The sequence below is a fragment of the Buteo buteo genome, chromosome 13 (genome assembly GCF_964188355.1).
Source record: "Buteo buteo chromosome 13, bButBut1.hap1.1, whole genome shotgun sequence".
NCBI classification, from domain to species: Eukaryota; Metazoa; Chordata; class Aves; order Accipitriformes; family Accipitridae; genus Buteo; species Buteo buteo.
Window position 1 is genome coordinate 18,644,236 of NC_134183.1, and position 22,766 is coordinate 18,667,001.

Consider the following 22,766-nt stretch of genomic DNA (forward strand, 5'->3'; position numbering starts at 1 on the left):
CATGTTCCCAGCCCATGATGGCTTCTCTGAGACCAGGAACGCACATGGAAGTGCCAGAGCAACTGTCTCAAATGCTGCAGGGGGAAGGTGTTTATGGGCAACCCTGCATCCAGGAGCAAAGGCTGAGCTGCTGCTTGGATGGAGGAGAGAAAGCACCAAGAGCTGTAATTGTTGTGGGAAGCCGTTCTGGCTGCATAGCAGGAAGGGAGCAGCATGTGTTTGAACAAGCACAGTCCCACCGGCTAAGCGCACGAAAGCCAACTCTGTCCAAAGGAAAGCAGCTTGCTTGCTGCCAGTCATCTGCATGAAGCAGATTCCCAGCCTGCTCTGCCTGGATTTCTCCAGACTTAGCCTGCGCTCGGCTGAGAGGGAACCTCTGGCGACATCTTTGTGCTGCTTTAGGGTACTAGTGATAGCAAAACCAAGCCCCTACTTAGTTTGTTGGTCGATGTGCTTGGGTGCCGGCCCCTGCCCGGCTGTGAGCTGCAGGGAGGCTCGGGGTGGCCAAGGGCAGCGCATCACCCCAGGGCAGGGGTTGGGGAGCGTGGAGGAACCTCACCTCAGCAGGAGAGCTTGTGCAGCCAGCAGACTCCCAGGAGGGATGGCCGCCCTCCTCCCCGGTACTGCTGCAGTCAGACCAGTCGGCTCTGGGGGACTGGGGTGCCGGGGAGGCACCCCGGGGCCGGTTTTGCTAAGGGCAGAGGCGTTCGCAGGACACCGGGTCCCTCTGCCGACGAGCTGCCGCAGCGCTGCCAGTGCCATTGCCGGAGGATTGCTGCACGGCCCCGGCCCCGGCCCCGGCCCCGGCCCTCCCTGCTGCCGTGAGGTTTCAACCCCACGGAAAATTACCGTGAAAAGAGCTCGAAGGGGGTGAGATTGAGGAGGGGGCCGAGGACGGAGGAGAACGGCCTGGCTGAGGCGGGGAGCTGCAGGATTGCCCCTGCTCCCCGTCAGGGCGCAGCGCCCTCGGAACGCTCTGACTGGGCCTGCCGGGCTCCCGGGGGATGGGGCAGGTGGAGGAGCCGAAGCCGCCGGGCCTGGGGCGGGGGGAAGCCGCCGCTGCCGCCCCGCTCCCCTCAGCCCGCGGAGGAGAGGGCGGGCCGCGGGGCGGTGCCTGCCTCTCGCTGCCTCGGCGCTCGGCTGATCGGCCTGGCGCGGCTCGGCGCTCGGCGAATTGGCCTGGCGCGGCGCGGCGCGGCCTGGCAGAGGTGCGGAGCGGTGAGGAGCGGAGCGGACGGCGCGGCGGGACCCGGCGGAGCCCGGCGGGATGGTGAAGCTGACGGCGGAGTTGATCGAGCAGGCGGCGCAGTACACCAACGCCGTCCGCGACCGCGAGCTCGACCTGCGCGGTGCGCGGGCTCGGCGGGGCTTTGGCGGGGGCGGGAGAGTGGGGGGAGGCGGTGCGGCCTGTGCCGGGAAGGGGCCTGCGGGGGGGGCTGAGGCCTCTGGGGCCCGTGATGGGACCCGGGGCTTGCAACGGGAGGAGGGGCTGCCCCAGGACGGGGGAAGCCGGGGGGAGGTTGCTGGAGGGACCTGCAATGGCCGGGGGGGCTTGGGGGTTGTTAAAGAGGTTCCAGTAGCAGGAGCAAGGGGGGGGGGGTGTGGAAGGGGAATTTGGGGGAGATGTAGCAGGAACCTGCAGTGGTGGGGTGGGGCACACGAGGGATGTTCCAGAAAGGCGGGTTTGGGCTGAGGGGGACACATAGAGGGAGGGACCTGGGATGTTTGCTGAGAGGGGGGAAGAGGGATGCTTTGAAAAGGCTGCGGGGGCGGTTGGCTTTGAGAGGGCGAGTTTGGCCTGTGAGCGATGTGGAGCAGAGTCGTTCTGGAGGTGTTTTGAGTGAGGCTATCTGCATTCTCAGTCCATCCAGATAGTCCCCCTACGCACTCTGTCTCTTGCTTTGTGCTGCTCTCCTGTAGGCACCATCTGATTCCTGTCTTGCACTCTCTCCCCAGGCTATAAGATCCCTGTTATTGAGAACTTGGGTGCCACTCTGGACCAATTTGATGCAATTGATTTCTCCGACAATGAGATCCGTAAACTGGATGGATTCCCTCTATTGAGAAGGCTGAAAACTCTTCTGATGAATAACAATAGGATTTGGTAAGTGGTTGTATTTTGGCTAGATGGGGCCCTTGCATGGCGGAAAATGTTCTTGGGAGAGAAGTGTGCGTGCAACTTTCAGTGCTGGGTAGGTGTAGAAGTGTTTGGTTTATGAAAAAAAAAAAAAAAAATCAGCACTGAGCACTGTAGAGGTCCTCTTTGAGTTTCCTGCCTTGTTTGGCACAAAAGTCAGCCTTTGTTTTTCAGACAGGACAATGAGATGCAAAGTTTGGAATTTGGCCAGAACTTTGGATTTCAGTAATCATTCCCATAAAGACAAGAAAACAGGGATATCTGAAAGTGAATGAACATAAATCTTGTATTGCATCTAATAATCTTACAGCGATGGCTGGCATTTATTGCCAGCTTTATTAGGAAAAGTATTGTAATGGATGCTAACCCAAACTTCTGACAGTGTCAGACTGGGTTATTTTACAGGGGGATCCTCTATGTTACCGTATTTCTGCATGTCTTTTCACCATTGGTAATTTCTGCCCTAAGTTAAACCTTTGGTTTTTGTTCTTCTTTAGTCGGATTGGTGAAAGCCTTGAACAGGCTCTGCCCAGCCTGACGGAGCTCATTCTTACCAACAACAACATTGCTGAATTGGTAAGCTATCAATGCAGGATAAATCTAAACAAGCTTAAATTTTGTGTTTGTCATCTTTCTAATTAACCTTTTTCCTGAGAGTAGTGTCATATGCTTTTGGTAATAGTTCGTTCTTTTTCTTTAGAGTATTATCATATGGTTTAGGTAGTAGTTAATGGTGTACATATTTTAATGAACATTATTTGCAGCATGCAGTGGAACAGCAGTCACAAAGTCTTAGTAGGTTTCCTGTTAAAGTAATTGCAGTAGTTCTAATTAGTACCAATTAGTAATTCTAATCGGTCTCTAAAATAGATATGAGTTCAGGAACTTTGTTTTCAAATGTTTGATTTTCACTAAATGGACTTAGGATTTCTTACTGTGTTCCCATTATGTAGGGTGAACTGGATCCGTTATCAACTATTAAATCACTGACTTACCTGAGGTATGTAATCGTGAAGAGAAAAGCTACTCTTTCTCTGCTGGCCTGGCTCTTTGCTTTGATCTGGAATGCTCTCCTTTTTATCAGCTGTGACAGATTCTTTATGGCTAAAAATTGAATCGATAAACAATGTTTCCATTACACTTCAGAAATACCTGGTATTTAAGGGGTGAGGCTTTATATTACTGACAGACAGACCAATGAGATGTAAAATCTCTATAAACCAATACGCAAGCATTGAAGTAACCTTAAGCTTTAAAAACCTAAAACCCAAAGGTTTAAACTGCTGTTACAAAATACTTTAAAATACATGTAAACAATGACTTTTCAGTAAAGTTACATTCCATGTGAGGGACAAAAAAAGAAAAGCAATTTGTCCTGTGATTTTTCAGTTGATCAGAGTCCAGGCAGGAAATGTGATGGTTTAGGTATTTGGTTTTGTTTTTTTTTTTAAATATTTTGAGGTTGTTCTTTATGTTCTTTTTCAGTAAAATCTACTTAACTGATAAAATAAAGTGCAAGTTTTTACTATAATTTTCAAAATACAAAAGAACACTGTCACTAGGCTTATTTAATGGTGTTTCTGTTATAGCAGGAGGTACAGGAATGCATTTTAAAAATATACTTCAAGTGCGCAGAACCTCTTTATAACCTTTATTTACTTTGTAGCATTTTAAGGAATCCTGTAACAAATAAGAAGCATTACAGATTGTATGTAATCCACAAAGTTCCCCAGGTCAGAGTGCTGGATTTTCAAAAAGTGAAACTCAAAGTAAGTCTGCTTTCTTTTGATTCAGCACAAGATGAATACCTTTTTTTTTTTTTCTTGTTACATTCTTGAAAATTCAGTGGTAACAGTGAGCTTTTTGCTGTAGTTGTGAATTTTATTGAAACTATATATCATAAGTGGCTCTAAAACATGCTGTTTGTTTTCTTTCATGGTTTCATTCTGTTAAGGATATAGTCTGTTTAATTACATTTAATTAAGTTTTACTACCTTTGCTTGTTTAGTCTGATTTTTTTCTGGCCCTCTGGTGTTGGTAGAAAGACAGACCTCTAGAGAAAGGAATGAGCAATTGCAACAGAGCCCTCTGCATTCAGCGAAGATGAGTGTGGGAAAGAGTTCTTACTTTTAAGAGCACTAGGTTGATATGTCTTGAGTCTGAGCCTTTGGGCAATGTTTATGTGCTTGTTCTTACATCTGATCTCCACATACCAATGTTCACTGATGAAGATGAGCCAAAGCATCTTTCTTTGCAAAGACAGAAGCTTTGCAAAATGCAATGTTCTTAAATTAACTTTGTGTGTGTGGTATCGCTGTAGGAGCGACAGGAGGCAGAGAAAATGTTCAAGGGCAAACGGGGTGCACAGCTTGCAAAGGATATTGCCAGGAGATCAAAAACGTAAGATAAAAAAAACAAATTTACACTGGCATTCTCCTTCAGAAACACCACTTTCTTTGTGTGCGGTATTAGGCAGCAAACTGAAATATCAGCTACTGGCAGGATGCCTTGAAAGCTTTGGTAGCCAGAAGTACCTTGTCCAAGCATCCCTATTTTTGGATGGTGGTGAATACATCTCAGAAATATTTTTGAAAGAGATATTTGGTCAGGGTGGATTGATTTAAGTCAGCAAGCAGGAAACGTTAATTTGACTTTTTTCTTTTTGTTATTTAACTGTAGAGAGGTGGCCATTGTTTATTTTGGGTCGGTTGTGGAGTTTTTTCCCCCTAGATGATTGGTAACTAAAATTTTTTGTTTTGCCAGGACATACAAACTGTAAAATCTGATGTAGTTAGGAGGATAAATGCAGATGAAAATCTTCAGTTAAGCTATTACAAATACATGGTTTTTTAGTTTAATTCTTAAGTGGTACATCATATGTTTTGTTTAATCTTTCATCAACCTGTTTGGAAATCAGAATTCGGATCATGTATAGCAACAGCATTTCCAAATTCATAGTTAAATAAAAAAAAACCTTGAAGGTATTTAGCATTTAAAACTGTAACAGATGGACTCTAGCTCTAGTTTATGATTGTAAAGGAGTTCAGGTCTGTGATAGTTTTTAGAACAAGTAGGTGATTGAACTAAATACCTCAATAAACAGATATGAAGAAAATCTTTCTATAGCTGCAGAAGAGGTTGCAGTACTCTGATGCTGGGTCAGCACTTCAGGAAATTCTTTCCAGTTCATTACATCCATTTTCACAGACTACAGATTTTTTTTTTTTTTTTTTTTTTTAAAGCAGCAGCAGCTAACCTTTTTCTTTTGAGTGTTAAGATTACATGCGGTCTAGTGTAGGCTTTAATATAGGCTGTTGTAATATCATACTAGACATACAAGAACAGGAAACCCTATTTCAGTTACTCCGTATTTATCCACCCTGCTTTTGTAGTGGCAACAGACCACCTGAGCGTTCAACAACATCCAAATTGAACAGCTTTTGTCAATGGCTTAATTTATAAAGTTAAGGTCTGCCTCTCTTTATGAGCAGATGAAAAGGGGGGCGGGAAATGGGACAGCAAGGACAAGTTGCTGGTGTTTCTGAAGGAGGTAATTCTTCACTGTATCAGTTTGTTAACAAAGATAAGATACTACACTTGATTGAATGAAATGCTTCCAAACCTAGTTTGGAAGTTAGAGAAGCACATACTCTTCAAAGGGTGTAATGGGCCTTTATTTTTCCTTTGAAGCTTCAATCCAGGTGCTGGTCTGCCAACTGACAAAAAGAAAGCTGGGCCCTCCCCAGGGGATGTTGAGGCAATTAAGGTAAATATGTCAGGATAGCACGTGCAGGCAAAACTGGAGGAGAAAAACGGTCATGGATCCAAAGTGAACAAATGTTTGCTTCCTCCTGGTTACTGCTGACTCTGTTCAGACGAATAGAGCGGTGTGTCCTAACTTTGGTTTAGGTGCTTTTTCTGTCATTTTTCTTCTGTTATGACTTATCTGGTTTTTGAGAGTTTAAATGTAACGTTGGTCTTAGCTTAAGAATTCTCCCAGGATACAGCAGCTTGTTTAATAAGGGGGGTGGGGGGGTGGGGGTGGGAAAGAGTGAGATTGTGCTTTGTCCTTTGTAGAATTTTCTAGAAATAGAATTTTGTAGAACTTTCTATAGAAGCTTAGCATTACTTGACTGGAAAAAATCTTGTTCTTATGTTCATTCTAAACAGACTGACATACTGTATGTGAAGATTAATTGTGTTCTTTTGTCTGTTTTTTAGACTGCTATAGCTAATGCCACGACTTTGGCTGAAGTGGAGCGACTGAAAGGCTTACTACAGGCTGGTCAGATTCCTGGCAGAGAACGAAAATCAGGTCACTCTATACTTATATTATGTTCATTTCCCAGATAGAATCTACCTCTCTTCGTTGCTTCCTGATGTTTTATGCGATCTCAGGGAGTTACGTTGGAAGGACCAAAGAGTTAGGGAGTTGAAAAAACTGTTTATAATGAGTGTAACTTTATCATCAGAATGACTGCGGACCCTATCCATACGGCTCTGTGACTGGAGTATTATCTGCCTGACCTCTAGCGTGCAGTTCAGGGGTGTTACCTGGACTCCCTTGAGAGCAAGGTGCCAAACGTCAGCCCCAAGTGCTTCACTGTATTGGCTAACTCCTGAACAGTTCATGCCAGTTATCTTAAAAAAAAATAAAATTAATTACAAAGTATATCTGGACTCTGTTGTTCTGGGCGTTAGTGCCTCCCGGGGGGGGGGCGTGGTACAGAAATGTGTCTCCGAGAGGTCTCTGCATGGACAAATCTTAACTGCAGGCTGGCAGTATTGCCTGTTTTCTGTACGTTAGCGCTAGGCAGATTTTTCTTTCTGTAGTGTTTTTTAAGAGTTCATGTTACTACTGCCGCTCTTCAGGGGGTGAAGATGAATGCTTTCTGTGTGGGAAGGAAAACATGATGTTTAACTGCCCCTAAAACTCTTGACGTGTCCTTTCAGGCCCATCGGAGGACGCTGAAGAAGAAATGGAAGAAGACACGGTTCCCAACGGATCTTAGGCGCAGGCCCTGCCCGAGCTCCATCGCGTCTCCCCACCAGCCCCCTCCTGCCGACCCGCTCTTCTCCCTCCAGGGGGGCTCAGCCCCCCCCGCCCCCCGTACCCTCTCCTCGCTCATTTCGGCGTTCAATAAACGAACGTTTCCTTTTTCTCCCCTTGGTGCGGCGTCCCCTGCAGAGCGGGGGGGGGGGGGGGGGGCACGGCCATGGCGGCCGGGGCTGTGGTGACGGGACGGCCATGGCGGCGGGGGGGGAGGAGCCTTTCCTCCACACCCTGATTGGCTCTCTTGCTCCCTTCTCCTCTCCTCTCGTTGGCCGGCATAGCCATCGTGGCCCCTCCCCCTTTACTCTGTCACCTTCCCACTGGCCCGGGAGGGGAAGCCTCGCATCCTGGTTGGTTCTCTGGCTCCGAGGGGGCGGAGGACGAGGAGGGCGGTGATTGGCACAGCCGGCGGGCGCGAGGGGCGGCTCCCGGACGTGAGGCGGCGTCGGCGTCGGGCGATGGAGCTGGGGGCCGGCGGGCCGGCGGCGGGCCCCGGCCAAGGGGCGCTGGGGCGGGGGGGCCTCGAGTTCCTGCAGCACACGGGTGAGGGGCCGGGGGCGTCCCGGGCTGAGGGGAGGCGAGGGCGGGGGTGGCAGGGCTGAGGGGAGCCCGGCGGCCTCGCCTGCCCGCTGAGGAGAGGAGCCGGGTCCCGCCCGGGCGTCCTCCCCCTTTCTCGCCTCCTGGCTGGGTGGGCTCCTTCCCCCCCCCCCCCCTTCCCCGCAGCCTCCTCTCACCTACGGCTTGTCCCCGTCCCAGCGGGCTCCCTGCTGTCCAGCTATGGTTGGTACATCCTCTTGGCCGCCGTCGCCATCTATCTCCTCATCCAGAAGATATCGCAGAGCCTGGCGGCCAGGCCGAGCAGCCAGCCGGGAGCAGCTGACGCAGCTGTGGGTGAGTAAATCTTTGCTGGCTCTCTAGAGCTGCGTAGGGTGGTGCTTGTGTCCCTTCTAGGTTCCTGCTAGCAGTCATGATGGGGCGTCCGACAGCTGCTCAGATCCACACACAGAGAGTATTTATTAACAGCCAAAAAGAGATCAGTTCCGATGGGCTTTAACAGTAAGCGATGCTCAGGATAACTGTTTAGGCCCGCGAAAGCGTACAGATTGTGTTATTGGAGAGATTGCTGGGGAAAGGTTGGGCCGAGAGAGGTGTTTTGAAAAGGTTGTCGAGGAAGGATTGTGTCCCAGAGTAACGTGGTCGGGCACGAAGGAGCGGGGCATTGCAGAACAAGGGAATAGCTGTGCAGGAGCTGAGGGAAAGGTGGTTAAAATTAGCTGTGGTCAGTTATCAAATAACTTTTAGACTTACCAAAACCCAAAACGTCCAAATCTAAATATTGGGGGAAAATCTTTTGATCAATATTAATTTTTTATTAACATTCATCATCTCTCTCTCTCCTTCCAGTTATTCCTTCACAGTTCCTACTCTGGTAGAATTGTGTACATTTGGGGTGTAACTGCCTCTCGTCTGTGTTATCTAATCAAGTGTGGCATACGTTGTAAACCTTACAGTCACAATCCTGCCTCATTTAGAGACTTGCTGCTGTAAAGCACAGGCTGTGCTTGTGGATCTGCCAAAACAGTAACTGCTTGGCACTGATTCCTTTGGCATGTTGGCATGGCAGTACATGGGGCCCCAGAAAATATTACTTGCGTGCCCTTATCCTACCGGTGTTCTTTTGTAATGCTAATTAAATCTTGATTTTAATTGCCAAAACTGCCTATAAAATGAAATTACTGAATGTACTGAAATTTTTTTTACATATTCATCACTGGTTCATAGCAAACATATAAGGAGACAAACAAATGTGAAGATACTTCAGCTATTGGAAAAAAGAGAGCAATATTTGCCTTTGTTTGGGAATCATTTTTCTTTTGACTTCTAAAGGCCAGTCATGAAGAGGAGTGGTGGCTCAGTGTAGATTTTCTGAGACTGCCAGTTTTCTCTTGAGATATGTGTGATATTTGTAAGTAATTTCTCTGCTGATGGAGCATGTTAAATCTGTGGCTTTGCTGCCATAATGAAACATGCAGGACCAATTGCCAGAAGGAGTAGGAGTAAATGTAGGCTGGTTGCTTCATGCTTCTGCGTAAAAGAAGTTCTCTGGGTAAAAATGGAATCCCTGCAAAGAATGGGTGATATTTCTGAAATTATTTGTATCGAACAAATCCTTCAGAAATAGAAGCAAATCTCCTAGACATGTGAATTTTAACTTTTTGTGGGTCTGTTGCATCAGTGTCCTTATTCCTTAAAATCCCATTAAAGTAATTGCTCTAAAAATATTAAAATATTAAGAAATTTAAATCAGCATATAAATTACTGTAAAAGATTAGCTGGAAACTGAACTTGAGCTGTAATTTTCTGCAAAACAGCTGCAGGGAGAGATGCAAGCCTTTCCTTACTACAATTCTTTGAGGAGACCATCTAGAATTTATTTTTAATACCTTTGCAAACTCTTTCCCAATTTCCTAGAACCTGACATGGTGGTAAGAAGGCAGGAAGCTTTGGCAGCAGCTCGCCTCAGAATGCAAGAGGAGTTGAATGCACAAGCAGAAAGATACAAAGAAAAACAAAGACAGGTAATCAGAGAGCATTTCTTTCTTTAACTCATAAATTTGTCATCGAGTACTTTGCTGCTTTTACAGAAAGGTTTATTCCATGCTAGATACCAGAAGGATAGGAGACTCGCTCTCTCTGCTGGAATGTGGGTGGTGGGCTTTTCCCCCCCTCCTTTACGTGGACCACTTCTGAAATGGTTTGATCCACGGAGCAGTAATGGACAGTAGGTATCATGATGGACCTCCAGTGATGCAAGCATATACTTATATGCTTGCTGTGCAGACCTGATGTCTTGATGCTCTTTGTTGATTAGAATGATTGATATGTGTAGTATTCTGCTCCTTCCTGAAGTAAGTAATTTCTGTGGCACTTGCTTCTCTACAACTAACTGTGTCCGTGGGACACTGTGGGCCTTTTTTCTTTTTTCTTTACAGGTAAAACTGTACCTGCAGAAACTTAGTTATATGCACAATGAATGGCTGGAGGGGATTTACTGGCATTTAGATTAACTGTACTACTGCATATGTGTATTTTCTGTTCTTAATGGCAAATATAAGTTCTTAGAAATGTAGCTTAGCATTGCTGTAATTTGATGGTTTGAACTACAGCTTGAGGTAATGAGGAATAGCATATTGCTATGTGCGGTAGCATAGAAAAGTGGATGTGACCAGCATAGCAATAATATTGCTCATTTATCCCAGCTCTCCTTCTATTTTTACTTTTGCAGTCAGATACATTCAGACCTCAGTATAACTGATGGTTCAAGAAACACGGGCAGTTAAAAATGAATGAAAAGTCGTATTGTGGAAGAAAATACCCACTATGTAGGAAGTCTAGGTCTAGTGTGCTTGGACTCAGGGAGCTTTGCTTTCTTTGACTGGGTGGAGTAGCTACCTTGTTTCCTTTCTATTTGTTGAGAAGGTGGCAGTCTGTCTTAACCATTAATTTATTTGGTTTTGTGGATAAATTGCTTTAGAAGAGAGCTGGGAGACTGTTGATAATGTATATTGGGATGTAAATATGTAGCTGGCTGCCTTGTTCATTTGAAAAACACATTTTCTTCTGCGGAACCCTATGTTGTGCATTAAATTACTGTCACATGCAATATTCTTTACTTAGTACTTTTTATAAACTCAGGATTTAAGCTTACCACTTGGTTCTGTTTTACTTTCAAAATGTTTTAAAGCATCAAGTGGTCAAAAGAAGCTGCAGGCAGAGTCAGTGTATATTGAGGAGGGGTGGTTGTTCTGTGGTTGGGAAGACGTGGGTGTTTAAAAAAGTAAATGCTTCTATAAGCTTGGAGATACTGCATCAGGTAAAGATAGATCCCTTGGTTTTTGATGAGTCTGCTCTAGCTGTTTCTGTAGCAGTGGCAATTCTACTAGTTCTGAAATCTTAGTCTTGCATATCCTGGTTTTGTTTCTTAGCTTGAAGAAGAGAAACGAAGGCAGAAGATAGCAATGTGGGAAAGTATGCAAGAAGGAAAAAGCTATAAAGGAAATCTGAAACTGAATCAGGTAACAACTGTGTTATCGGGTGACAATTATGTTTATGTGATTAGGTTAGCTGAAATTTATGTGGATTAAATTCTGAGTAACTTTTGCTTTTGTGAACAGCAAGAAGTAGAATCTGGTGCCTCCACCTCATCAGCAGTCCCGAAATCTAAACCAAACAAAAAGCCCTTGCGAGGAGGTGGTAAGTATGAAATCCTTAAGATATCCTGAGCTTGAAACAGACCATTTATCCAGCTGCGTACATAGTCATTGCACATATTTTTTCTCTTGAAGGAGGAAACAAAACATGCCTTACAAATGTGCTCTTTGCTTCTGAGCAGCATGGCCTGCTTTGCACTTTGTGCAAAACCTAGCAGGAAGATTCTGTGGTGCTTTTCCTCGGGGAAACAGTGTTTCAGTTTTCATGTAAATGCTTTTGCTATAATTCACTGAGATTTTTGTGACTTAAGATTATAGATTCTTACAATATTTCTGGGATCCCTCCCCCATTACTCTAAAAGTCCTATAATTTAATATCTGGTCTGTCTTTCAACCACCTGTAGTACTAAGTAAATGCAGGAAGAGGTATTTTACTTTGTATTATATAGATTCAGGCAGATGAAAGACTTCATTACACAAATTGTGACCTTATTTATCAGATATCACAGTAATGACCTATTGAATATATAAATCCTGCAGATGTATAAACTGTTACCAACCCTCACAAACCGCCAGAGGGTCTTATTGTTAAACTCACTGTCAACTGCTGAAGTCATCTTGATGGATGAACTGCTTTCTATGGCCTTACATAGCCCACGTTAGGATCGCTGCCATATATCAGCCATGCAGCTAGTCTCCTAGCTGGTCAAACAGCCTGTGCCATGCCTGCAAGTGGTGTTTGGGTATAATATTTTAATGACAGTTTTCTGTATTGGAGGGGATCATCTAGACAGCCTCAATTGTATCAGACTAAAAGGGAAACCCACTTAGGGTGTAGTGCTAAGTAAGTCACTTGATTAAATGTATGAAACCTGAAGTTTCTTGATTAAACATATTAAACCTCAATAATAGCTCAGTGCTGAAATTTCTTCTTTGAATATTTTTACTGACAGCTGTTGACAACTTCTGAAAGAACTGACCGATTGATTGAGCTTATGTTGTTTAATATGAGTGCAGTCTAACATCTGATACCGTCAAATATCTTTTATAGCTCTTGCATATTTACCACTGTGGGGGATGAGTAACGCATGGGTAATAGCTGTGCTAAGAACAAGGATCAGGGCAGCTAGGTTGAGGCACCCTTCCAGCTGCTACCTGTCCTAATTTCATCCTGAGCAAAATCTTTGCTTAAGTAACAGATTATAGAATTACAGGTCTCTGATCTTCTCATGAGGTAGATCAGCACAAAGTGAAAGAACCATCTGCACTGTTCAGCTGCTGAATTAAGCTAGAAAGCAGAACTTGGCTAGTCTGAGAAAAACTTCAAAGATGGAGGTGATGCTTGAAGTTTCAGTGGAACAGGTTGCTTTGAAACCTGCTTGGTTAGCAACGCTACTAGGTTTTCGGTTGTCTTTTTCTTTGCCGTGTACAGAACAAATTGAGGACCTTTGCCAAGTTGTATCTTCCTGAGTAGATAGTCGTAAAATGAAGTTGCCTATAGGGGGCAAAGGGGAGGTCCAACTAAAGTATCTGTTTACCTTACTGCATATACTTGCCTTTTCAAGTTCTTTAAAAAAAAATAATCTTACAGTAGTAATGGATTGTTCTACCTTTTGACCTTCAGAGTATTCCTTCCTTGTAGGACTGGAATAAAAGATTATTTTAAGGCCCTAACTATTGGGGCTCTTGGAGAACAGTTACACTCTTACAGAGTTTACTGTACTCTGTTTACTCTGCAGAGCAGCATTAAAGTTTTAGTGCAGACTTAGAGAAATTAAATGGTAATTAACTTCAATTTAATTTAATCCGAATTGATCAAATTAAAACATGAGTGTTTTGCAATGGCTTTTACTGTTAGTACTTAGAAAAATAAAACATCTCAAGTCTGGATATTTTCTCTGCTTTTATCATCCTTAAAATGCTGCCTACGTAGTAAGTATGAATGAGGTGCAAGTAATTGTGAGGTTTAATTTTTGTGTTCCTTGTGTGTCGGTGGAGGCCTGTTGAGAACGAATATTAATACAATGGTTTTCTTCTCTGTACTTCTAGGCTATAACCCCCTGTCTGGAGAAGGAGGCGGAACTTGTTCCTGGAGACCAGGCCGGAGAGGCCCATCAGCAGGTGGATGAGGCTAACCTCCCTAGTGTCTCATGTCACTAGCAGGCTTGATCTTACCCACTGTCTAACTGCCTACGGTTTGCATGTCACAGTGACTCCTTTGGGATTGGGTTTAGTGCAGGTGTTAACTCTGAAAACAGATTTACACCATTTCCAAATAGTAACGCAGAAGCTGATACTACACAAGAAAAAATACCTGATCCTCTTAGAGAGGATGAAGAAAGAAACAATTTCTGTGTAATCAGTTAATTAAAACTCTTCTGTAGAGAGAAAGCATAGTGTCTAGCCAAGGTGAATCACCTGGGATTGTGAGATCTGGGTTTTATGGCTGGCTATTCAAAAGACTGGCCTCAGGCAAATTTAATTATCTACGCTTGGTTTACCTCTGTAAAATGAGGGTATTTACCATCCTTAGACATGTGTTACCAGATTTACTGTGTTTGGCTGGAAGGTACTTTAGAGGGGAAGAATATTATCATCATCAGATACCTTGAATTTTAGGAGGAGGGACTTTCAGAAAAAACGGGTGAACTGACAAACACCACAGATTTGCACCAAAGGCCGGTTATTGCAGAAGAGTCTCTGTGACAAGCTACCTTGAATGATGTTTTCCTTATAAATGGTAAACAAACCAGTGAGGATTACTGATGCTAGACAGCAGATGGGGGGGGTTTCTTGCTATTCTTTTTTTTTTTTTTTTTATTTCAACTGCTTTGTAAAAACAAAATACTATTAATATTAAATATAATTGCAAACAAATCATAAATCTACTATTTACAATTGTGGTTTTCTACAGCATCTTTTTATATAGAAGGCATATGTTCTAGTGCAATAAATGTGTATAAAGCAAGATGAGAGATCAAATGAAATTATTTTCATTTGACTACTTCCATAAACAAAAGGGTTTTTTCAGCTGTTCTTTTTGGCTTTTACGAGTTTTGTTTTATTTGGGAATTCTGTTTTCCACATCGTGGTTTTAGAAGAATCACCTTCAGGTTAAGACCAAATCAAGTTTTCCCAGGTTTAAAAAGTGAAACTCCCCATTCTCTTCCCCACCCCCAGTAAGCGATTCTGAAGTTGGAAAGACCGCATTACTGGTTGTTAAGCACTCCGGCTGAACTTGAATCTAAATTAAGAAAAAATGTAACAAAGGCCTTTGCTCTAATAGAGCAGAACGGGTTTCTTTACAAATTACTGTCGACAAATACGGTTTGAGGAGGAGGGGATTCATAGGCGTGGTCAGCTCTAACACTGCAAGGTATTCAAAGGGAAAAGAGAAGCCACAAACTACGCTGAGATCTGTGTGTTGTGGGCAGCAGGACTGTGTATAGCTTTACCAATGCAGTGTTAGGGCTATGCCTCGGGGACATTAAGAACTTTGTACTGCCTTCTGTTCTGAACGTGTCTCAGGGTGGGAACCGATAGCCTGGCTGCACGGCTGCCCTGCATAGCCCAGCTAGATGCTGAGGTGCGTTCTTGCTCTGCTGCCAGCTTGTGCAGCACAAAAGCTGAGGGTGGTCTGTGCTGAAAAGCGCCTCTGGCTAGCAAACGTGTAAAATTTGCAAGTGAGGGACTGTAAGGAGTAAGGAACTGAAGTGTGTGCGGTCTTCATCCTTCTGGTGTTATATCCAGCACTGTGGATAGAAAATAAAGTTAGAGCTGGTCATTGTAAATGAGCTTTCCAAACATCCCATCCTCTTGATATGCTCTCTAGCACAAAATGCAGCAGATGAGTAAAATTCAGGCTGTCCTTGACAAAGAGTGAAATAGTTCCTGTCAGCGTCAGAGAACTGTCCCTGTGTCTGATTACTGTTACTGAGCTTGTATATAGGCATTAAAATATGTATCAGTGTGCCATTAGCATAGCTTAGGGCTGCTTGAACACTTCATTCTAAATACTTGCACTTGGAATATTTGTGTTCATCAATAGGTGTGACTGCCAACTTTGAATACACTGTTTATATTTATATAGATACTGCTCTGTATGTCAGGTGATCCATGATTTTCTCCTGACTATAAATGTAACAGTAGCATGTTTCTAGTAACTTTTAAAGTTGCCAGCTAATGAAATGGAAAGGCAAAGAACCTTTTGCTTTAGACCCATGAAGTGTGTGTTCAAGTGCATATAGAAGATGAAGTGAGAAGGCTATTAATGTTCCTATGGAAACTAGTTTTCATTTCCTGTCTTCTGTGCATTTTGGTATGTAAACTTAATTTCCATTGTTGTAACATAGACTGGTGTATGTAACTTCAGGTTTTAATCTTTAATAAGGCAAAAAAAATAGAGGTGGGGAAGGATATTTTCAAGATCTGAAGATTCCTCATCATTAAAGAGGACTAAGTTGTTATCTTACTCATGCCTCTGGGGAACGGTTTCCCCTCGTGTTGGGGAAACAGGCAACAGACTGAGGTGGTGTCTTCAGAAAAACAGCTGGGGGAGGTTGTTGTCTTAAAGAAGCAGAATTCCTCATGTTGATAAAATGGTAAGGATGGCTTGATTTAATTCAGTAAAAACATTTTAAGAAATAAATAAGCAGGTCTGAACTGAGCATATGCTAATCTTTCTCTGTGTTTCAAGACTTGCTTCTGGCTGAGACTGGGGATATGGATTTTTGCCTAATTCTAAGATTTATTAAGACATATCCAGTAAGAATGAAGTGATTTATGTATTTCTGAAAGCATCAACCTTCTCTCTCCCTTAATTTTTTTACTTTAACCCTCAAGTCCCTAAGTTTTTCTTGATCAGACACTTCTAAACTATTGAACAGGGTGGGAGGAAGAACCTCGGTTTGTAAAACTTCTCTTTTGGCTTACAACCTGCACAAGCAAAGGGAAGGGTTTTTCCTCTGACTTCAAATAGAAAGCTCTCCCTTGACCGCAAACAAGTATGGAAAGGTGGTTGCTTGTTGCTTTATAGCTTAAGAGTGAAGCATGCAGAAGGCATTAGGTGAAAGTGAACTATTTAATGAATCCATTGTTCCTACTTTGGTATGAATTCCCAAGAACTTGATTATGAAAGATCATATTAAAAAGCCTTCGGGAGATGTTCCCCCCCCCCCCGCCCCCCACTCAGAGCAGTTATGCAAGAAGCCTCTTACTCTACTGATGCAGATGTTCTGGAAATATCTTTATCTGGAAGAAGCTAGGGAACAAACTTAGAGTTAATGCAATGCTATAAAGCTGCTGTATGTTACCTAACTACTGAAGAGTAATCTATTCTGGGTATTGAAAAATTGTAAATCAAGCAAGTTTTCAGAGGAACAAAAAAGTCCTGAAAATGTTAGTTGCTCAAGAAATGCAGCTAAGTATTTTTCATTGCCTTTCAGATGATTTATATGCTGGAGGAACAACGTTTTTCGCTTTCTTTAAATTGTAGATGAGGTCTAGTTTATGCATAGTTCTCTTAAGTATGCGTCAGGACATACTGAGCACTGGAATTAAAACTGAAAAAAACCCATGTTGTCACTTTCATAGTATTTATTTGGCTTTATTTATGCCTTTCAAAAACATTGTGAAATGAGGGAAAGCTTTTAAGAGTGATATTGCATACTTAGTTGTTTAAAAAAATATGTTTCTTATACTGGAAACTTTTAATAATGAGCAACAGAAGATGGATTTGGGGGAGTGAAGGCAAATGGGGAATCTGCAGAGCTGTTCCTGGGTGTTCCAGAATTACCTGCATGTTAATCAAAGATCACTGTGAACAAAAATGATAATTGCACCCATATCTGCAAGGAACTGCTCTCCTAGCAGAGACTGAATGCAGGTATGAAATGTTAGTACTAACAAATCAAATCTACTGTTTTATGCAGTTCTGTACTACTTTGACTCAAAACTCAAGGCATTAGGCTGTTCTGCAGTTGCTCTATGCCCAGTCTGGTTTCCTTCGTAGACTGTGCTGATACTCAGCTTAGGTGTTTAGATAGGGATGTTTTTTCTTGGGTTTTGTGTCTTTTTTCCCCTCCATAGGAAGATGACTAAGGAGACCATTAGCATTCAGAGAGCTCTGTGAATGAGGATGGCCTCCAGCGTGGCAGTCTCCCGTACGTCTTACCAGCAGCACTACAGTTAATGGCTGCATTTAAACCATCCTAATACTGTCCTTTATGCCTCCTGCACTCAATGAGGCAGTTCCCATCTTTGGCGGTCATGTTTTTTCAAGCCTGGCTGCACATCAGCACACATCTCTGCATCAGGTCAAATCTACCCTTTGGAAGATTTTTGTCCTTGTACAGGCTAAAAAGTGACACCTTTTCAGGGATCAGGTTAGCCAAGAGTTGGGCACAGCATGTTTCTGTCCACACTATTGCTGAACACTGAAACTATATAATTTCCAGCTGTAGAAAAAGCCAGTCTAGACTTAGATGGGCTCAAGACTGGGGTTTTCTTTTTTTTTTTTTTCTTTTTTTTTCTTCCCCCCTTTTGGAATGAAAGCTTAGCTTTTGGAACAGCTCTGCAACCACAAAGGAAAAGCATACGGCTGCTGGCTGGGTGGTGTCCTGGCCCGGTTGCACTGTTGTAGCTGATTTTGTGTGAGCTTCCAAGCCAGCTGTTCCAAGCCTGACACACACCCTGCCCGTATTCCCAGCTCCAGAGCCAGCAACTTCAAAAACTTCCATCAGTTTTTGTGAAGCAACCAATGGCTGCGATGGAATAGGTCTCAGCTCGGTTTTGGTGGTGAATGTACACATTTTCATTGCAGATTTCTGTTGTGAGGGGCTGGCAGGTATGCAGCCGCTGCTCTGATGTATATTTTTTTCTGTGATCATTTGTGTTTTGAAGTGTATACCTGCTAAAAAGCACTTTCAGCATGGAGCAAGATCTCCACTGATAAATTAATAATTTCATTCCTCCCTCTGTCCCTACCATAGTTAACTAATCAAGATTCTTTCTGTGTGCTGCTTAGTGAGCTCAGCTTCAGAGCTGGTACTGTGGGTAACATTAATCTAGGGATGGCAAGGAAAAGAACTTAGAAAATTCTATTTAAAGAGAATGGAAGGAAAATGGATATGCTGAAATACCTGGTCTTTCAATCTAGTTCTAATGCTCTGTTGCGTGCGTTAAAATGGGGAGTTACTGTTAGGCTGGCCTACAAGATGCAATTTCAAAAAATCCAAACCCAAACCTGGGTCGTAAAGCTTTACTTTATCACATACTGGAGGGGGTAACGTTCCCTGTAAATTTGGCTTACTGCTTCCTAGGTATTGTAATTGCTACTTTGTTAGCTGTTCTGCTTCTTAGGTATATTGCATCTTGATGTTTGCTTTTTAAATAGACGTTCTAGACTTTTTCAACCGTTTGTTGACTCTGGTCTGGTGGTAGTGCGTTAAAAATACATCACCTTCCCCTCCGTGATGCAAAGCTCAAATGCCTTGATGCACCACGGCAGCGCTGCTGCAGCCACGCAGCCGATGAGAACAGGAGGTTTGAGCTGGCAACTGAGGAGCTGCGTGGGGAGCAGGAGAGTTTTCCATCCCCTCCCGCACCTCCAAAGCCCTAAAATCCGGTTCTTTGGCTGGGAGGGGCGGAGGTGACCCAGGACAGCCCCTCGGCCCCGGCGGGCCGGGCGCGGTGCGGCCGCTGCACTGCGGGGCCGCGCCGTAGGATGGCAATGTTGGTCTGGCTTTCCAGCAAGGAGCGACGGGTGACATTTCTTTTTTGTCCCTCGAACGGGCATCTTGTGAGTGATTCAGCTGAGAGGAAAGGTTGGGACTGGTCCATGGCAGGACCAGAAGAGGATGGGGAGGAAAAAAAAAAGTGGGTGCTGGAGCCGGGAAAGGAGTTTCTGCATCATTTGGGAAAATGCAACGGTGCTGGAAAACTGTGACAGAGACAAATGCTGCTGGTTGCCCAGCTAGATTTTTTCCACTGTGAGTCTATTACCTTGAATATATGAAGTATACTCATTTTCCAGTGCCTGGTTAGTTTTTAAAGTATCAGTTTAAGTACTGGAACATTCATAATTAAAGTTTCTAGAGCACTTGGGAAGTAGTCCACTTCTTTAACTATTATTTTAAAATATGGTATTGTAGAAGGTACATCCTGTAAGTATTGGAGTGGGCTCATCACTGTGGAAAAATTGGAAATCAAAACTGATGGGAAAAAAAAGTGGTTGTAATGCAAGATAGTCCCTCTTTCCTCTATAGGGTAGAGTCCCCTATGTGGAAGAAACTTTTTTCTTTTGGTATTAAGCTGCTTTATTCCAAAAGGATGACATCTATTCTGTATGCACACAAAACAGCTCACCGCTTCAAGGACTTGGCTTTTTCATCGTTTAAAAATAGGATTACTGTTTCGTTAATCTGATTATGAATCTGAACTGTGTGGGCCTGTCAAGTGGGCTCTCGCTGGCTGGTCTGGGTGCTAATCTAACTGGAGTGAGTGGGATGGGAGCACACACGATGTGCATCCTCTTCAGATTCTGGAGAGCCCTCAGAATATTTCCTGAAGCAATCCCACATAGAATAGAAAACATGCTGCGTAAAAATGTGTTTATACTTGTATATAGTGTTATATGAGAAAAATACCATGCCTTTTAATACATAGTCATTGTAATATATAGTGTCAACTATTTATTGAGACTAAGAGCTGTAGGGGGAAGGCACTTAAATGTGATTATGCAGTATGACCGTTCTCCACCAACCAGATTAAAAACATACTCTAGGCAGGTAATGGCAGGGTTATAATTCAGCTGGAAAAACTAAGCCATACTCTTCAAGTTTTCCCTTAATCTGCCCCCTTTTTTTTTTTTTTTTGTTTCCTATAGTGGAAACAGCAGCTGCTCTATGCAACAACAGAGGAGGGGGCAGGAGCAGTAAAAGGGGCATTTGCCCACCTAACACTTTGGAACCTGAGTTTGGCACAATAAATTAAATAAAGCAAGGCAGTTTGATGTGCTTAGGAAGGTTGCGTGAGCATCGCTGCATTCACAGGTGCTACCCCGTCTTTACAGCTGGACGTCTCGGCCTTATAGCCAGTGGTGTGGTCTCGTGCGGCGGCAGCATGAACTCTAAACTTGCCTCCTCTCCGGGTTAAATCCTGGCACCAAGGAGGCACCCCTTCCTTCTCCTGCCCCTTCCCCAAGCGCTCTCTGCTCACCCCCTGCATGTGGCGAGGTCCAGGACTGTAATTGCTCTGGAGGTGCAGGGAAGTGGGAATATGCCAAATGAGAACTCGGGGCAGAGGAGATCTAACACGGGAGTGGGCTGCTCCACTTCATCGTTTCCATGTGTGCTGAAGTCGCATGAAATTTTCAATTCTGATGACTAACTTCTTTTCTATATGGGAAGAAGCCAACTGACAGCTCCTCAGCCCCAACCCTTCTCTTTTTTTATTGCCTTTTAACCATGCTAGCTCTGCCTTTTCCTGTAATTCATAGGTCACAGTGGCTTTCCCTTGAATCAGGAGATTTTTACTGCTGATTTGGAGCACGCTGAGAGTAATCCTGTTCCTGCTTACAGACTTGCCACATCTCCCTCTCTTGGAAAGGAGTGGCCTTACTTTTTATTTTAGCCTGAATGTCTGTTGGTGTCCTGTGTTTCAGGACCTGATGATCAGGCTTCTGGGGGGAGGGGAGAAGTGGAGTTTGATGAGGTCCCTTTTGAAGCAGCTTTTGAAAGATCCATGTGTGCAGAGTGGCACAGGCTGAGGACAACCCCAGGCTTTGCAGGAAGGGATCAAGACACCAGCAGTTAGAAATAATAGTGAAGCATTGCAAATCCTGGGAAGTAGAAAGGAATTACAGTAGTGGTTGGGGGCGGGTATTTCCTCATATGGAAGGGATGGGAAGGACGGCATAGCAGAAATGGTTTTCTTGGTATAAATAGCAGTTTGGGATTATTTTACTAGGGAAGAACTGAGGTGGATCATGGGTCCTGTTCCCCAGAGGAAGGTCCCAGAAAGGCAACTTTGTGCTGCCTTTGTCAGAGCAAACGTGGGGCTTCCAGCCAGGCACAGCCCAGGGTGGGAATGCCTCCACACCTCATGTGTGGTCAACCTTTGAGGAGCCTTTTTGGGGATCTCCATCAATCTCTGCCTGGTAGCACACATGAAGCTGTTGGGAAACTGTTAACATTCGCTGCACCCGAGCTAGTGCTGCAGTTATAACCCTTGCCCAGTGTTCTGCAGCTCTCAAAGGCACGCAGCCTCGGCCTCAGAAATTCTTCTCACCTTCCAGCCAGTTTTTGCCAAGCAATGGTGCTCCTGTCCTTCCCTGGCTTTACCCACCTCCTGGCTGTTCCAACTTGGACTTTTCTTCCTTTCCCTCTCTTTTGCCATTTAGTTCTTCTCCTCCTCTTCCCACAAACATACATCTCACTCAATACTTCTGTGTTCTGCCTATGGGTGACTGAAAGGAACCCTCCTGCTCTTCTTTCCTGTTAATTGCTTGTATTTCTTCTCTAGTTTCTATTTATATTTAATTTTATTTTTGTTTAATACCATAAATCGTGGTGGCACTTTCCTTGTGTTATTTGTTGCTCCTGACATCACTAGAGTTCATTGGTGCTGACCTGTCTATGAGGATTGCACCATCACAAGAGCAATAAAACCCACACAAAAACATTTTTTTCAAGACATATCATTATGTTAATTAGATAAGCAGATTGTGATATTACCTGCTAGTTCCCAGAAGTGTGACAGTTACTTGCTGTACAAGGATCATAAAACTGTCATGTATGGTGCTCTGACTTATTAATGTACAGTATTGATTTGGTACAGCATCCTCTTTTGCAACGGTTCTTGCTCAGGATCTGGCTGCCGTTATGCTGAGACTTTCTTCTCAGCTCATTGTGGATGACACCATAATATAAATAATTTTTAAAATGGGGAAGACTGGTAATTGGAGATGCAAAAATGGGTAGGAAATGGAAGAAACCACAACGATAAGCAGGAGGTCAGTGGGTTGTACTAAATATGTTTCTTCTGTAAAGACCAGAGAGTTTTTTTCTCCTGTAAGATGTCAAGGGTTTGGGGCTGCAGTATTTGAAGCTGAAGCACTCTGTAGATAAAAGGCACGCTGGAGCGTTAGTGTGGATGAAGAAAAAAGAAGTCTTCAGCCGGTACGGCTAACGTCTTCACTCTGTCAAGCAGTCATTATAGCCTGTGGATGGAAACAGACAGACCTATTTCTGGTCAGTTTAATTAGCAAGGTGGGAAAAACTGGAGAGCTGCTCATGCTTTTGCTCCCCCTGGCACCCGAGCACGTGCTGCATGAACGCATTAGCACCAGGCAAAACCAGGGCTGGAG

General features: G+C 44.0%; 2 protein-coding genes across 2 annotated transcripts; both read left to right on the forward strand.

The window, feature by feature from the left end:
* The first annotated feature begins 1,171 nt into the window (after positions 1-1,171).
* Positions 1,172-7,301, forward strand: SNRPA1 (small nuclear ribonucleoprotein polypeptide A'). The gene is made up of 9 exons (XM_075044966.1): positions 1,172-1,349; positions 1,957-2,104; positions 2,635-2,713; positions 3,091-3,137; positions 3,804-3,906; positions 4,458-4,537; positions 5,828-5,903; positions 6,359-6,452; positions 7,091-7,301. The coding sequence occupies exons 1-9, from the start codon at positions 1,268-1,270 to the stop codon at positions 7,147-7,149; spliced, it is 768 nt and encodes a 255-aa protein (XP_074901067.1). The 5' UTR covers positions 1,172-1,267; the 3' UTR covers positions 7,150-7,301.
* Positions 7,302-7,353: 52 nt separating this feature from the next.
* Positions 7,354-14,437, forward strand: SELENOS (selenoprotein S). Its single transcript, XM_075044967.1, is given in 8 exon segments — positions 7,354-7,393; positions 7,396-7,484; positions 7,487-7,733; positions 7,947-8,081; positions 9,663-9,769; positions 11,177-11,266; positions 11,366-11,444; positions 13,451-14,437. Coding segments are annotated over 8 exon segments (867 nt in total). The 3' UTR covers positions 13,531-14,437.
* The last annotated feature ends 8,329 nt before the right edge of the window (positions 14,438-22,766 follow it).

Coding starts and splice junctions, on each gene's coding strand:
- SNRPA1 (XM_075044966.1), top strand. CDS start 1,268: ATGGTGAAGCTGACGGCGGAGTTGATCGAGCAGGCGGCGCAGTACACC. Junction 2,105..2,634: donor ATGAATAACAATAGGATTTG/GTAAGTGGTTGT, acceptor GTTCTTCTTTAG/TCGGATTGGTGAAAGCCTTG. Junction 6,453..7,090: donor TGGCAGAGAACGAAAATCAG/GTCACTCTATAC, acceptor GTGTCCTTTCAG/GCCCATCGGAGGACGCTGAA.